A 17,312-nucleotide genomic window follows, 5' to 3' on the forward strand; every position below is an offset into this window, starting at 1 on the left:
TATGATGATTCCTGAAAAGCTTCTTCTGATCATCGCTCATTTCTTGCCTTGTCAGCTTTACGCCACTGGCATTTACCGGATGTTTGTAACCATCCATCAGAAGATCCCATAGATCACCATCTAGACCAAGAAAGTAACTTTCCAGTTTATCTTTCCAGTATTCAAAGTTTTCACCATCAAATACCGGCGGTCTAGTATAACCATTGTTACCGTTGTGTTGCTCAGCAGAGCCAGATGTAGATGTAGACTTTGCAGTTTCATCAGCCATCTTTTACTGAAGCGTTTTTCTCTTCCTGAATCTTTTCTAAACACGGTTAAGTGCTTGCACCTTAGAACCGGCGCTCTGATGCCAATTGAAGGATAGAAAAACACTTAGAAAGGGGGGGTTTGAATAAGTGTAGCTTTAAAAACTTGACCGATAAAAATAAATTGCACAGTTATTTTTATCCTGGTTCGTTGTTAACTAAACTACTCCAGTCCACCCCAGCAGAGATGATTTACCTCAACTGAGGATTTAATCCACTAATCGCACGGATTACAATGGTTTTCCACTTAGTCAGCAACTAAGTCTTCCAGAGTCTTCTGATCACACACTGATCACTCCAGGAACAACTGCTTAGATACCCTCTAAGACTTTCTAGAGTCTTCTGATCCACACGATCACTCTAGTTACAACCTGCTTAGATAACCTCTAAGACTTCCTAGAGTATTCTGATCCACACGATCACTCTAGTTCCTTACAACTTAATGTAATCAAATCTAAGAGTATTACAATTGCTTTTTAAAAGCTATAATCACAAACTGTGATATTTCTCTTATCGTTTAAGCTTATTCTCACTAATATATTACAACAGCAATGTAGTGAGCTTTGATGAAGATGAAGATTCTGAGCTTCGAATAGAACAGTGTTTCAGCAAGTTAATATTCACAGAAATTGTGTAAGTTCGTTAACCTTGCTTCTCATCAGAACTTCATATTTATAGGCGTTGGAGAAGATGACCGTTGAGTGCATTTAATGCTTTGCGTGTTCCGTACAGCATCGCATTTAATGTTATACGCTTTTGTCAACTACCTCGAGCCTTGTTCACGCTGTGTCTACTGACGTTGCCTTTAATAGCTTCTAACGTTCCTTTTGTCAGTCAGCGTAGCTTGCCACTTGTACTTCCTTCTGATCTGATGTTTGTGAATACAACGTTTGAATATCATCAGAGTCAAACAGCTTGGTGCAAAGCATCTTCTGATCTTCTGACCTTGAAGTGCTTCTGAGCGTGATACCATCAGAACTTCAGTGCTTCTGATCTCATGTTCTTCTGATGCTTCCATAGACCCATGTTCTGATTCTGCTTCGACCATCTTCTGATGTCTTGCCAGACCATGTTCTGATGTTGCATGCTGAACCCTTTGAGACAAAGCTTCTGAGCGCTGAATTATGCATACTCTTTATATATTTCCTGAAAAGGAAATTGCATTGGATTAGAGTACCATATTATCTTAAGCAAAATTCATATTATTGTTATCATCAAAACTAAGATAATTGATCAGAACAAATCTTGTTCTAACACTTTATATATGTCATTTTCTGCATAATTGATGTATTGTCTAATTCATTATAATATACTTTCTAACTAATTCATCTGAGCATCACTAAAAAAACTTAAATTTACTGTTTGGACTAGATACGAAGATGCGTCTCTGAATTCTGTTTGGTGAAAATACGGAAATGCATTTCTGGAACAATCTATAACAAAAAAGACATTTTGAAGAGTGATTCATAATGTATATATCGAATTAATCTGAAGATACATCTCCACATTTTTAATGTTTAGCAAATAAAAATGCATTCAAAGATACATCACAAATATTTGAAAAGCAATTTTAATTTTACATAGATTTTTTTTTATAAGTACGTACATAGCGTGTAGGGGTGGAAATAGGCTAGGCTAGGCTAGGCTTTAGAAGGCCTGAGCCTGGCCTACGATAAACTTAAAAGGCCTAAGCCTGGCCTAAGGCCTATCATAGGCTCAATTTTTTGGCCTGGCCTGGCCTTTTTAAAAACATGGCCTGGCCTGAAAGCCTATTTAAAAAGCCTGTATCTCATTAAAGTTTTCAATTAATCTATATAACTTAAGAAGTCTTGTAGGTCGGCCTATATATACATATATAAGTGAACCTATTTAGCATTTGTTTTATATATATATATATATATATATATATATATATATATATATATATATATATATATATATATATATATATATATATATATATATATATATATATATATATATATATAGGGGACGACTCAAGTGAGAACACTTGGTTATTATGAGAAATGAGAACAATGAATCACGACCATTAATTTTGATTTTGTTGATTTTAATGGACTGGATTGGTTTCTCTTTCTGTGATCCTTAGTATTTATTTTAAATCAACATAGAAAGAGAAACCAATCCAGTCCACTAAAATCAACAAAATCAAAATTTAATGGTCGTGATTCATTGTTCTCATTTCTCATAATAACCAAGTGTTCTCACTTGAGTCGTCCCCTATATATATATATATATATATAGGGTAGCCTATTTAGCTTTTTTTTTCTAATATATATGCATACATGAACCAACTTATTTAACATATCTCTAATATATATGAAAATATAGGCCGGCCTATAAGGCTTCGTAGGCTTTTTTAATAGCCTAAGCCTAGCCTATTAAATAAAATAGGCTTTTAAAAAAGCCTAAGCCTGACCTCTTTATTAAATAGGTCTGGCCTAGGCCTATGTAGGCTGGGCCGTAGGCCCCTGTAGGCCGGCCTGGCCTATTCCCACCCCTAATAGCGTGTAATAAGAAATTGCCCCACAACAATACATAATGCATAGAGGGGATGTGTTGTGGAGGACACAAATCATTAATCACAAAAAAAAAAAAAAGTGCAAGTGACCTACCAAAAAAATAGTAAGAAATAATGTCAAAACCAAATCGTATTCTATATATAACAAATTCAACTTCTAGTATTCAGATTCTATAATCTCAACATGTATAAATACTTACTTTACTCATTGGAACTCAGATTCTATAATCTCAACATGTATAAATACTTATTTTACTTATTGGAACTCTAACCTAAAATGCATAGATCCCAAACATTAATAGCATGTTTGGATTGATTTTTGGATGGGACAAAAACAATTTTAGAGATATAAAATTTGTTTTGTAGTTATTTTGACTATTTAATTCTTATAAAGTATAATTGATTCTGAATCTAGAATGTTATTTTTACACTTCAAATAAATCAATTATCTTTTTTGTATCAACACATAAATCAATTATGCTAAACTCAATTTTATTAAAATGAATTCTATCAAATTCAATTTTATCAAAATCAATTTTATCCATCGACAATCCAAACGCACACTAGATCTTAAACCCGAATCAAAGAGATCATTCACTCCAGATTGCTGCCACTACTCAAATGATTGCAGTTCACGCATATAAAATATTTATATAATTCTTTGCAGGCCAATAAACAAGTACTTCACCTCTTGACAAAAAAAACAACCAGTACTTCACCAATAAACTAGACTCCACCAATCAGTGCCAAAAAAATTAGAACACTGTCTGCTGCACATACATACAGAGCAATTAGGTATAACAGAAGTATTGCACTCAAAATTCTCTGCCATTACAACATCATATAGTAACACATAACAGACCAAACTCAACACGGAAATGGATCGCAAATAAATAATTACATGCTGGCATACATATCAGATCAATTGCGGCATTCATAACAGTCTGGGAAACTAATTTGTCCCAATACTAATATATTTCACACACAATATTAGGACTACAGTATCAAAATATAAACTATAGCTGCAGCTGCTTTATATATAAAAAATACATAACTACAGCTGCTTTGTAGTCTGAGATTTAATCGAATTTCAATGACAAAACTCTTTGCATTTATTGTTTCGTTAATCTTTTGTAATTAGTTGGGATTCTAACCATAGTCACACGGTTCACAATTCGTTTCGGTACGGATTCGGATACGCGGTACGCAATTCTCAGAGAATTAGGTACGTGAGGAGTATACATATTCGGTACGCTATTTTGGTACGTGGTATACGTCCAAATATAATAACTTGTATGCTATAATTAAAATAGTTTAAGTATTTAAGATGAAAAGAGTAGTTGATTGTTAAAAGGTTAAATTTCAAGAGTAGGATTTGAAACCAAATTTAGAAATATACTGGCAACTTAATGGGAACTAATGTATCTGTCTCATTCTTTAATGTTTGCTTTTATGAATCATCAATCATGAAGATTATACTGTATGGGACTATAAAGCAAAAGCGTATTTGTGGATAATTAAGATTTTTATGTTTAAATCTTAAGTTAAGATCAGTTTGATTTATTCAAAGTGAGTAATTTATTTTAGAAGGTAAAGTGAAGCATATTCACTGTTAAAGGAAAAGAAAAGAATGAATGATATTAGATACACATATATATATATATGGTATTTAGTGTAGAGTAACATTACATTATGACTCAAAATGGTAGGCACACTACTACATTCCTATCTGTGACAATGCAGAAAAGACATATGTAACAACTCACTCAGAAAACCTATTATGAGAGCTTCAACTTGACCCTTACATGACCTTTAGAGATCTGAAATTGTTCTGTTATGCCTAAATGGGCCATCAAAAGCCAGACATGGGTAAGAAACTCACCACCCTGGCTTAGTTGCTTAGCATGATTAAGTCCTCTACATTGGCTTGCTGCATGACACAACATCTCCACCCATACATTACTTATCATTTCCCATTTACTTTCTTTCGACCAATTCTCCTCCGTTTCTAGAGACTGCAGTGATTTGGCAAGCCTACATGCATCAAACAGCACAGATTTGCTTCTATCGCCTTTAACCTCTGATGGTGAAATAGTTGTATCCACTCGAAGTATCATCTTGCAAACTTCGCTTCTTTTTTTCATGTATTTTCTCTCTTTCAAAAGTTCATCCACCTCTGCACAAGTGTCTTCAAATCTGATCTGTCCTATTCCGTTCGGCAGCAAAAAGGGACATATAACAAGAAGATATAACATATAATTCGACACCAGTTGGCTTTTTTCACAACTTTGGAGAGCAACACCCTTTAAGTTTTCAGACTCGATATCATCTAAATAGCAAAGATCTGTAGCAATATGCCAAAGCAAAATGCTCTGATCAAACTCAACCTCCTTAATGCTATGGTTGATGTCACGAATATTATGACAGTTCCATATGCTAAGAACTCGATCACCCTTGTGAGCACATAATTTTTTACATGCTTCAGTGTCTGTTGCTTCCTCAGATTTATCCCTAAGCTGGTCAAAAATGAGTTCTTTCAATCCTTCAGAGACTTGTTTTGTTTTTTGGTAGTAAAACTTCTCGAAAAAGTAATAAATTCGAAGAAGTTTCTGAATATCTACACATTTGACAGACTCATCTTTCAAGCAGAATCTTATGAGGTTGAATTGTGACATTTGATTAGACCACCTGATAGTATGTGAAAGTTTGAAACAAATTTGGAAAACCGAGATGAACTTGTAGAGAAGATCCACTCTCCAATTCTTATGCTGGCTCAGCCAATTCATTACCCAACTTGAAGAAAGTAAGACAATGACAGCATATATCTCAAGAAGAATAGCTCCAATGAAAAGCACAAAAGTGATAATCAAGTCATAATTCCAGTGTTTATGTCCATTATTGTCGAGTTTAATATATTCATTTTTGTTAGACATCAGAAAATAAAAGGCGATGAATGAAGAAAGTGTACAGAAAAAGCTCACAGATTTGAGGAAGATGCCACGGTAGGAGTATGTTATCGCTGCCTTTGTATACAGCATATCATATATTAGTCCTAGCTCGACCTCAATTGCTTTAAAAGCATTTTTCCAATTAGATCCGTAAAAGAAAAATTGACTGCTTTTGTGGTCTTGAAAGCTGAAGATAAGATCTGCAAATAGGCACTCAGGTATGTTGTAGAATTTGAATCCGTCGCTTAAAGCTTGACCATCAGGAATATTTGGATTTGGTACTGTGGTTCCTCCTTGAGAATTATGATCCAATACTAAGGGAGTGGTTTCATTAATTTCATCTAAAGTCACATGATATCCTTCATCTTTTTTAGCAGTGTAATCGTCCATGAATTTAGCATAGTTCGGTCCTGGGTCTGGAGGAGGTAGAATTGATTCTCTGAATCCATCACTGCTTCCCGACCGCAAAGACCAAGTCTTCTCCCCATATTTGATTATTCCTGCAATGATAATAGGAACAGTGACATACTTAAGGGGATCGGTGTTCCATGATCGGTAAACGACATAAACTGCAACAGCTAGCTGGTAGAGTAACTCAAGCATATGCCGTGGCCATAGTTGGTTGTCCTCGAGGGAGTATGCAGTGATTGTATCAGGACCACCAAGATGCACAAGAAGAAATGGCGCCCATATGGCCATAATTACAAAGTTGGAATCTGACTTACGATCCTTGGTGTCTTTGGAAAGAATTCCGAGAGCAACAGTAGCAATCCAATCAGCTGAGAGATAGGTGAACCATATCAGCAATTTAAGTCTTTTAGAAACTATATACTTCCTTCGGTTTCCCAAAAAGATGAGTAGTATTTGTAAGAAGAGACTAACAGACACCAAAATCCGAAGTTCCAATATATTCCACACTTTTGCCAGATTAGGAGTATTCTGCTTTTCTGGTTTTGTTTTAGTTAATATCAGACCGGTAACAACTGATAAAGAAAACATTGTTTTCTTAGCCTTTTAGGAAATAAAAGTAGGACTTCTATTAAATTTTGAATAAATAAATATAGCAACAAACATTTGTCTTACCAGCTAGTAACATTGTTTGCTTCTGTGCTTCAACTTTTGATTGCTATTCTGTATCAAGTAGTTCTGTTGTCAGCTTCATTCATATATCAATAGCCTCACACTTTTAAAATTTTGTATTGAATGTACTATAGAAAAATAATGCAGTATGTAACTTAGAAAAATACCAGACAGTCCAAATTGATAATACACCAGCAAACTAAAGGAGAGAGATGTTTTACTTACCTATAGTAGCAGTACTTGTATAATGAAAAAAAAATTCAAACAATATGAATTGATAGAAGGCGAAAACAAAACCATGTCCATTTGATTTGTGGACTGTCTTATTAGAAGGAAAGACATGTTTTATCAAGTAGCTATTTTGGTCAATAATGTACAGCCACACATAAACTACAAATATTTCTACCCTGGCCCGTTTTCATGCCAATTGTCATTTTCATGCTATTAGTAGAAAGGCAGATTCTTTGGTACCCATGAAAATGCTAAATAGTAGATATTGATAGTACGTGTAGAAAATTACTCCCATATAATTGTTTTTATTAATTTTAAAGTATTATTATCTTCATTACTGAAATCTATCATGTTACTATGTAAAAAATTTAATTGAAACCAGCATTTCCAAAAACAATATGCATGCCAATTTGATTTTCTACAATTTTATAATAGTCATCTAGTCAAAGAATCGAGATGAAAATCAAAATATAGAGAAAAGTGAAGACATATTCTGCATCCATGAGTATATAGTACTACTTATCAATCCACTTTCTTACTTGTATTTTTATGTGGCAAACTTGTATGTAAAAGATATTTTCATTCCTATTATTTAATGAAAAAATTTATAAGTAACATGATCTATGACCAGTTTCTAAACACATCCCTTCATGAAAATTTGTGAGGAAAATTTTCCCGCTATATATAGCACTCCTCTAGTAGAAAACAACAAAATAATTTGCCAAACAAACTTTCAAACTTCAAACGGTGTGAAATAGATATTTTTTATTTTATTTTTACTTGGGTGGGTGAATATTGCACGAGGTGCAATGATGGATTCTTAAAATATTTTTTTAATTAAATTTACAAGCAAAAAGGCGTCATATGTTTAAAAAAAAAGTTCTCGTATATTACAAATTACTTTACATCTTGCTTGTGTATCTAGTTTCAATTTTGAAAGAGGCAAAAGTAATTATAAAAATGTAAAATTTATTTTGAAATGTTTAATTTTTAAAAAATAGAATTGATTTTATTTGAAAATACGATCTATAATTTCTGAAACTAAACCTGATTTTATCGTTAAAATTTATAACCCAACTCACTTTCCATGCTTGTGTATCTAGTTTCAATTTTGAAAGAGGCAAAAGTAATTATAAAAATGTAAAATTTATTTTGAAATGTTTAATTTTTAAAAAATAGAATTGATTTTATTTGAAAATACGATCTATAATTTCTGAAACTAAACCTGATTTTATCGTTAAAATTTATAACCCAACTCACTTTCCATGAAAATTACCAATGATAAATCACTTTAACTTTAACACTTGTTATTGAGAATTATTGAACCCCCCCTGGATTCTACTTGATTGCTATTCTATTTCAGGCAATGCCACAACTATATACGAAGTGGAAATAAATGGAAGACATCAATTTAAAAGTGAATTGTTAATGCTTGACAGAGCAATGCCTTCGGGTTTTTTTTTCTTAGTGAAGTAGTTCTGCTGTCAGCTTCATGCATATATCAAAATCACAGACAAATAATCGTGCTCCTATTGAATGATCCTTGACAATTTGTCAAAATGATATCTCATGCCACTAGTGATAATGCCAAACAATATGAAAAATTGATTAGGAGACAAAATATGTCCATTTGATATTAGTCAATAATACAGACCTATCACAGACAAATATCTTCATCTTCTTCTTCCAAACTTTTGATCTCTAAAGTTTAAAATATCTCTTATCTTGCTCCTATTACAACCGAATCCAAAGAAAGCAAGTTAGAATTGAAAAGCAAGAGTGAAAAAACTCAAATAATAGAGTTTGTATCTCCATCATTATATTACTTGAGCATGGATGGCATGGAAATGACAATGGCGCCGGGGCTGTCAGTTGTTGCAAATAGTCTATCCAAAATCCTGATAGAAGAGTACACATTATTGGGCAGCGGGACAATGAGGCGCTTAGAATGGATTGAAAGAGAGCTGAGGTCAATGCATGGATTGTTGGAACGGGTTGGGCAGCGCAGGTACGGCGAACAGGAACAAGAGTTGAATGAGTGGGAAGAGAAATTGAATGAAGTTGCCCGTGATGCAGAGGACGTCATAGAAACTTTTGTGATAAAATCAGTCAAGCGGAGGAGGTGGGGGTTTCTGTATTGGATAGACAAACACAAGGTTGGGAAAGAACTGGAGAAGATCCGCAAAAGGATGAGAGACATCTCTCAGTCTGGAATGAACTTAAATACAAATATTGTCAGTGTCTCTATTGAAACAACTCCAGGAGGAGGAGAAGCATCATCATCATCGTCCACCACCACAACCACCACAGTAGTAGTGGCTATGGAGAAACTGGATCACATTCTCAATCAAACTATTATAGTTACCGCTGAAGAGATGACGGAGATGGTGGAGCGAGTAAAAGATGAATTTGTGTACCTGCAAAATAATATAGTGTCGTCTAATTTGTATTGGTCAAGAAGTGAAAGAGGAAATACGTGGTTGGAAGAGGTGAAGAAACTGTGCAATTATACTGAAAGTGTTGTGGGTAATTTCATCCTTGTCAAGGAAAGACGGGCTAAAATGGGTAGGCTTAAGAAGGTCCTTTATCTATTAGCCGATTATGCTTCTGAAAATGAATTTAAGACGCAGCTGAAGTCTATCAGGACTAGAATAGGAGATGCAATGCACAGAAGTTTGACGTATGAAGTTGGAGGACAATTAGTCATGGGAGTGGGATTAAAAAGAACAACTCCCGTACCAGACTTGTCACAAGAAAGCTTGATAATTCTCTTCATCTTGTTCCTTATTGTTACTATTCTTCTCCACTTCAGGCCAGGCTCCTTCTTGTTACTAATCTTTCTCGTTTTCATAATGGTCGTTTTCATAATGGTCGATGAAAGAGGAAAAACATCAAAACGTAAGTCCAAGTCCAGTCTGAAGAAGCTGAAGAAACGGAAGGGAAGGGAAATAATAAGATGCTTTACGCGCTTCTTGTTTTTCAGTGTTATTTATATACCGATTATCCTCCTGGGTGAGAGTTACCCCGTCCTTGTAGCGCTCCTTTTAATCTTGGGTTATTCACTTATTGAAGTTATTGCATGGAGTGTGAATCTGCAGACATCTATAGACAAGAATTTGAAATATACACAAAAATATTTTTCCACTATAATTTATTTACCCATTTCCCACCTGTTTCTGCTTCACCCTGTCCTGGCAACGTTCCTTTTCATGTTGAGTTATTTACTTATTGAAGTTATTGCGTGGAGTAGGAGTTTACGGAGGTCTATGGACAAGAATTTGAAGTGTGCGGAAAGATATTTAGCTCTAATGCGTGCGTTTTTAAGTGATACAACTGAGAGTGCAGAAGGCCTAAATAAAATGCCGAGTGTGTGGGTGGGTCAACTGGGGGTCGTGTCTCAAAATGGTCAATCTCTTATTGATGCTTATCAAAAAGGTAAGGGTGGTTGTTTGAGCAGAATTAAGTTTTCCAAGGACATCAACTGTTTGTTGAAAGAGATTCTTGATATATCAGATAGGAAGTCCATTTATGGCATTGCAAATATTCAAAAAACGCAACAAGAGCTTCTACCTTTATTAACCCCAATTAGCAGCATTCAAGAAAGAGACATTGAGAATGAAATCATTGCTGAACATGATGAAAGTTCCGATGGTACACCAGCAGAAGCTGCCTCCTCCACGTATCAGCCTGTCATGGGGCTCAAAAAGAAGGTCCAATTAATCAGAGGGGAAAAGGAATTGATGGACGCATTGCTTCTGGATGCAAATGAAATGGGAGAACTAGATGGAAGATCCAGAATCTGGGTGGAGCAAATTAGAGTTATTTCCCTTGAAGCTCTATCTGTCCTTAACAAATATGACGGCACATTGAATCATAAGCCAATTCTCATCTACATTCTTAAGTACTGGACCCGACGTCTTGTTAATAAGAAGATAGATGGTATGAGAAACAAAATTGAAGATGCTTCTAGGAGAAGAAAAGCATATGGTTTAGTGCAAATTCAAAGCCGAGTCGTACCCAAGGTTAAAATATTACGTGCAAGGATGCAATCGTCTCTCGCTGCCAAGGAATCTAGTGTGGTTGGATTTGATGATGACGTGGAAGTTCTGATGGCTGAGTTACTGTCGGAAGAGAAATGTCGATGCATTACTTGGATTGTTGGAATCGGAGGCACAGGTAAGACAACACTAGCCAAGTTGATATTTGAAGACAACACTGTTGTAGATCATTTTCAGCGTCGCGTATGGGTGTCACTGCCTTCAAATTGTACGGCAGACCAGTTTGTTGCAGAAATTGGCAAGGAAGCCGCCGAGAAAACTAGCGTAGAAGAAGAAAACATGTCCACTGATTATTTACTCACAGCCTTGGCACGTACAAAGTACCTCATAGTTGTTGACTGCATAAAAGAAACATCCAAAGTATACTTGGATACCTTGAACAGGGCCATACCCGATATGTCAACAGGAAGCAGAGTTCTTTTTACCACTCGCAATGCAAATGTAGCCCAACATGCACCAGGTACAATATTTGTTCATCCACTACAGTTATTAGATGACGAAACTAGTTGGCTGTTGTTCACAAGATGTTTGAAGGTTGACATTTCCCTAGAGTCACAAACAGAACTTATCAAGATTGGAAAACAAATTAGGATGAAATGCGGGGGGCTGCCATCACAAATATTGAAAATGAGTGATTTGCTTTCACATAAGGATGTTACAGGTGAGGAATGGCTAAGCGTGCTCGGAGGGCAGCAGCTCAATGAAAATCAAATACAAACTTGGTCTGAAACGCTTGACACAATTAATACAAACTTACCTTATTATCTGAGAAGATGCCTATTTTACTTTGTGCTATTCCCTGCTGAATTTGGGATCCCTGTCAGAAGGTTGGTTGTTTTGTGGGTTGCCGAGAGTCTGATTCATCAAGCAGAAGATGACGAAGTGCCTCCGGAGCTCGTTGCAGAAAGGTACTTGACAGAGTTGATAGATCGGAACATGGTCCAAGTAGCCAAGAGAAAGTGCAATGGAAAGGTGAAAACATGTCGTCTCCCTAGTGCTTTGCGGCAACTCTGGTTGTCAAAGGCTAACGAGTCCAAATTTCTACAAGGTCGCCGATCTGTCAGGGATTCTAGTGCAGACCCAAAAAAGTCCATTATTCGCCGGGTTGCAGATCATCTTGATAAAGATGATATCTGGAACGATCACATTCATGGTGACAGTACTGATTCAACATCCTTTCAAAGCTATTACAAGGACGTTCTCTCCTTTCATTCCTTTGATACTCAAGAGGGAAGTAAACCTGGAAAACAAGTAGGTAACTTTCTCAAGGGATGTATTTCAAGTGATTGCTTCTTACTCCTTCTGGTGCTTGATCTTGAACGCGTTTACAAACCCAACTTGCCTAAGCACATATCAAGACTTACCCGGCTAAGGTATCTTGGCTTGAGATGGACCTACTTAGAGTCACTTCCATCATCTATAAGCAAGTTGTTGAAGCTGCAAACACTTGATCTCAAACATACTTACATACATACTCTACCTGCCTCAATCTGGAAGATGGAACTCAGACACTTGTTCTTGAGTGAGACTTACCGCACCAGATTTCCACCTCAACCTAAAGGTAATTCTCTATCTGACCTCCAAACATTGTGGGGACTGTTTGTGGATGAGGAGACTCCGGTGAAGGGTGGCTTGGACAAATTGGTCAATATCACAAAGTTGGGATTATCATGCCAATCAATGTTACTAAACCAAGAGGCAATGATAGGTCAACTTGAGACCGTATCTGACTGGATTACAAAATTAAAATATCTTCAATCGCTAAGACTGAAATCTAGAGATGAAAATGGTCGACCTTGGACTTTACACTTGAAATCCTTCGAAAATAATGCATATCTCACCGACATGTATTTGCTGGGAAGCTTGAGCAGTTCATCTATTGTGTCCCAATTTCCACTAAGCCTCGTTGAACTTACCCTATCACATTCAAAACTAGAGGATGATCCCTTGATACTTTTGAAAGATTTTCCAAATCTTCATACATTGTCTTTACTAGCAGATTCATACACGGGGACAACTATGGTATGCGAATCTCATAGCTTTCCTCAGCTTCATATATTAAATATTTGGAAGCTGGAGCAATTAGAGGAATGGAAGATAGAGGCAGAAGCATTCCCTTGTCTCAGACAACTAGAAATCAGATCCTGTTGCCATCTGAAAATGCTTCCTGATGAACTAAAGCATATCAGCACTCTGCGTGAGTTGAAGTTAACAAACATGCCAAGTGAAATCAATACTGAGACGTGTACCTTCCCACACAATTGTCAAGTTGTCCAAACTCATTTTCAGTAGAATATATCTCCCCCACTGCACAGCACGGTGAGTACTCAGTTGCCTCATTTTTGGACGTTTGCTTTCTTTTTTTCAATAGACACCTAGTAGTTTTATTTGGAAAAATACTTTTGGCAGTGAGCATTTGGAATTTATCTACTGTGGGTTGTTCTGAAGGAAGGATTGCATATCAACAAACTTTGTCAACTTAGTTGCTTACCGTGCAAATGGAACTACTACTCGCATGTCGTTGTTGAAGAAGAAAGGATGGTGAACTGATAGCGAGTTTTATTTTTTATTTGAAGCATATGTATGTTTTATATATATGAAGTTTAAGTTTGTTTGTAGAATTGTTTTCTATGTATGGTTTGTATTTTGGCAGTGTTGTGTGGTCCTAATGTTGTGAAAATACTTATAAATATGTTTTTAGTCTCGATAAATTTGTCAACATTCAATTGTAGTTCCTCTAAAATTTTAGTTCCACCCACCAGAGAGAGAAGCCCTAGAACAACCTCATCGTCAACTACGTTGAAACAGCGACTTTGTCATGGTGGTCCCAGAATAAAGCTTCTTTCGCGTGGTCCCAAGAATAACGAACAACTTTGTCGTTGCCTTTGGGCCAAGAAAAGAATGAATGATATTGAATACACATATATATACTGTATTTAGTATATGCATACATATTCAATAAAAAAACTAGAATGTTGTTGCCATTGAACATTTGAGAACCAGTAGCAAACTAGGAATGCAATTAAACATATTCATAATCCATTTCACAGTAAGGGAAATAAGGTAGAGTAACATTACATCATGACTCACAAAATGGAAGGCACACTCCTATATGCTGTGACAATGAAGAAAAGACATATGTAACAACTCACTCCCCAAACATATTATGAGAGCTTCAATTTGACCCTTACATGACCTTTAGAAAAGAATGAATGATATTAAATACACACACACACACATATATATATATATATATATATATATATATATATATATATATATATATATATATATATATATATATATATATATATATATATATATATATATATATATATATATATATATATATATATATATATATATATATATATATATATATATATATATATATATATATATATATATATATATATATATATATATATATATATATATATATATATATGGTATTTAGTGTAGAGTAACATTACATCATGACTCACAAAATGGTAGGCACACTACTACATTCCTATCTGACAATGCAGAAAAGACATATGAAACTACTCACTCACCAAACATATTATGAGAGTTTCAATTTGACCCTTACATGACCTTTAGAAATCTGAAACTGCTCTGTTATGCCTAAATGAGCCATCAAAAGCCAGACATGGGTAAGAAACTCACCACCCTGGCTTAGTTGCTTAGCATGATTAAGTCCTCTGCATTGGCTTGCTGCATGACACAACATCTCCACCCATACATTACTTATCATTTCCCATTTACTTTCTTTCGACCAATTCTCCTCCGTTTCTAGAGACTGCAGTGATTTGGCAAGCCTACATGCATCAAACAGCACAGATTTGCTTCTATCGCCTTTAACCTCTGATGGTGAAATAGTTGTATCCACTCGAAGTATCATCTTGCAAACTTCGCTTCTTTTTTTCATGTATTTTCTCTCTTTCAAAAGTTCATCCACCTCTGCACAAGTGTCTTCAAATCTGATCTGTCCTATTCCGTTTGGCAGCAAAAAAGGACATATAACAAGAAGATATAACATATAATTCGACACCAATTGGCTTTTTTCACAACTTTGGAGAGCAACACCATTTAAGTTTTGAGACTCGTTATCATCTAAATAACAAAGATCTGTAGCAATATGCCAAAGCAAAATGCTCTGATCAAACTCAACCTCCTTAATGCTATGGTTAATGTCACGAATATTTTGACAGTTCCATTTGATAAGAACTCGGTCACCCTTGTGAGCACATAATTTTTTACATGCTTCAGTGTCTGTTGCTTCCTCAGATTTATCCTTAAGCTGGTCAAAAATGAGTTCTTTCAAACCATCAGAGACTTGTTTTGTTTTTTGGTAGTAAGACTTTTCAAAATACTTATAGATTCGAAAGAGTTTCTGCAATTTGATACAGTTGACATGCTCATCTTTCAAGCAGAAACTTATGAGGTTGAATTGTGACATTTGATTAGACCACCTGATAGTGTGCGAGAGTCTGAAACAAAATTGACAAAACGAGATGAACTTGTAGAGAAGATCCACTCTCCAATTCTTATGTTGGCTCAGCCAATTCATTACCCAACTTGAAGAAAGTAAAACAATGATCGCATATATCTCAAGAAGAATAGCCCCGATAAAAAGCACAAAAGTGATAATCAGGTCATAATTCCAATGTTTGTGTCCTTTATTGTCGAGTTTAAAATATTCTTTTTTTATAGATACAAGAAAAGAAAAGGCTACGAATGCAAAGAGTGTGCAGAAAAAGGTCACGGATTTGAGGAAGATCCCACGGTAGTAGTATGTTATCCCTGCCTTTGTATATAGCATATCATATATTAATCCCAGCTCAACCTCAACTGCTTTAAAAGCATTTTCCCAATTAGATTCGGAAAAGAAAGATTTGCTGCTTTTGTGGTCATGAAAACTTAAGATGAGATCCGCAAACAGGCACTTGGGAATGTTGTAGAATCTGAACCCATCACTTAAAGCTTGACCATCAGGAATATTTGGATTTGATATATTGTTTTCCGCTGAGGGATTAAGATCGGATGCTGAGGCATTAGTTTCATTAATTTCATCAAAAGTAACATGATATCCTTCATCCTTTTTAGCAGCATATTCGTCCATGAATTTAGCATAATTTGGTCCTGGGTCCGGAGGAGGGAGAATAGATTCTCTGAATCTGTCACTGCTTCCGGACCACAAAGACCAAGTCCTCTCGCCATATTTGATTATTCCTGCCACGAGAATAGGAACGGAGACATACTTAAGGGGATTGGTGTTCCATGAGCGGTAAACAACATAAACCGCAACAGCTAGCTGGTAGAGTAATTCAAGCATACGGCGTGGCCACAGCTCGTTGTCTTCAAGGGAGTATGCAGTGATTGTATCAGGACCGCCAAGATGCACAAGAAGAAATGGAGCCCAGATGGCCATAATTACCGAGTTGGAGTCAGCCTTACGATCTTTATTGTTTTTGGAAAGAATTCCTAGAGCAACGGTAGCAACCCAATCAGCTGATAGATAGGTGAACCATATCAAGAGTTTTAGTCTTTTATCAACTATGTACTTCCTTCTGTTACCCCAAAACACGAGTACCGTTTGCAAGAAAAGACTAACAACAATCAGAAGCCGAAGTTCCAACACATTCCAGACTTTTACCAGGTGCGGATATTGTTCCGATAATTTTTCTCTTTCTTTTGAATATATGAAACTGGCAACAACTGAAAAGTAAAATATCCATGTCAATGGTGTAGGAAGGGCAGTTATTGAATTGAATAAATAAATACTGAAATGAAACAAACATCTATCTTACCAGCCAGTACCATTGCTGCTTTTGTGTTTCTACTTGATTGCTTTATTTACGAAAATATGGAGCAGAGGGAACATTATCAACAATGTTTAGAAATGCCAAGTTTGGAAATGGGGTGAACTAGTTTTACACAACACTGTTTTTGTGGATGTTTGTCTTTAGCATTTTCATATTGTGAGATTTTGGATCGAACTCTAGTATGGCCGAAGGGTAGCTTCTTGGTTCGACAGGGTTAAGCATGAAGTCGAAGGTTGTTCACATGCTTGTGTCGAAGATGCTAGGGTTGTTAGCATGTTAAATTAGGTTTTAGTGTTTAAACCCTAATTTGTTAAGTTAGCTTG

The 17,312-nt window shown here is 35.7% G+C and overlaps 3 protein-coding genes across 5 annotated transcripts; 1 reads left to right on the forward strand and 2 right to left on the reverse strand.

Moving 5' to 3' along the window:
* Positions 1-4,487: 4,487 nt before the first annotated feature.
* LOC131643849 (uncharacterized) lies at positions 4,488-7,189 on the reverse strand. 3 transcript variants are annotated; one of them, XM_058914183.1, is made up of 3 exons: positions 7,101-7,189; positions 6,879-6,926; positions 4,488-6,778 (listed from the first exon to the last, which is right to left on the reverse strand). In XM_058914183.1, the coding sequence occupies exons 2-3, from the start codon at positions 6,889-6,891 to the stop codon at positions 4,626-4,628; spliced, it is 2,166 nt and encodes a 721-aa protein (XP_058770166.1). In that variant the 5' UTR covers positions 6,892-6,926; positions 7,101-7,189; the 3' UTR covers positions 4,488-4,625. The 3 variants fall into 3 exon arrangements, with proteins under 3 accessions (XP_058770166.1, XP_058770167.1, XP_058770165.1); XM_058914184.1 differs by having other exon boundaries at positions 4,488-6,574; positions 7,101-7,144; XM_058914182.1 differs by lacking the exon at positions 7,101-7,189 and having other exon boundaries at positions 6,879-7,075.
* A 1,530-nt stretch (positions 7,190-8,719) lies between these two features.
* LOC131643850 (disease resistance protein RPP13-like) lies at positions 8,720-13,866 on the forward strand. Its single transcript, XM_058914185.1, has 2 exons — positions 8,720-13,483; positions 13,574-13,866. Exon 1 carries the CDS (start codon positions 8,939-8,941, stop codon positions 13,454-13,456), a length of 4,518 nt encoding a protein of 1,505 aa, XP_058770168.1. The 5' UTR covers positions 8,720-8,938; the 3' UTR covers positions 13,457-13,483; positions 13,574-13,866.
* A 320-nt stretch (positions 13,867-14,186) lies between these two features.
* Positions 14,187-17,098, reverse strand: LOC131643851 (uncharacterized). Its single transcript, XM_058914186.1, has 3 exons — positions 16,975-17,098; positions 14,759-16,882; positions 14,187-14,360 (listed from the first exon to the last, which is right to left on the reverse strand). The coding sequence occupies exons 1-3, from the start codon at positions 16,985-16,987 to the stop codon at positions 14,329-14,331; spliced, it is 2,169 nt and encodes a 722-aa protein (XP_058770169.1). The 5' UTR covers positions 16,988-17,098; the 3' UTR covers positions 14,187-14,328.
* Between the last annotated feature and the right edge of the window lie 214 nt (positions 17,099-17,312).

The sequence above is a fragment of the Vicia villosa genome, linkage group LG1, assembly GCF_029867415.1.
Source record: "Vicia villosa cultivar HV-30 ecotype Madison, WI linkage group LG1, Vvil1.0, whole genome shotgun sequence".
Taxonomy (NCBI): Eukaryota; Viridiplantae; Streptophyta; class Magnoliopsida; order Fabales; family Fabaceae; genus Vicia; species Vicia villosa.

Excerpts from the sequence above, each read along its gene's own strand:
- LOC131643850 (XM_058914185.1), top strand. The coding sequence starts at position 8,939 with ATGGATGGCATGGAAATGACAATGGCGCCGGGGCTGTCAGTTGTTGCA.
- LOC131643851 (XM_058914186.1), bottom strand. Across the intron at positions 14,361-14,758 it reads GCAGTTTCAGATTTCTAAAG|GTCATGTAAGGGTCAAATTG; the intron begins GTCATGTAAGGG and ends TCTTTTCTAAAG.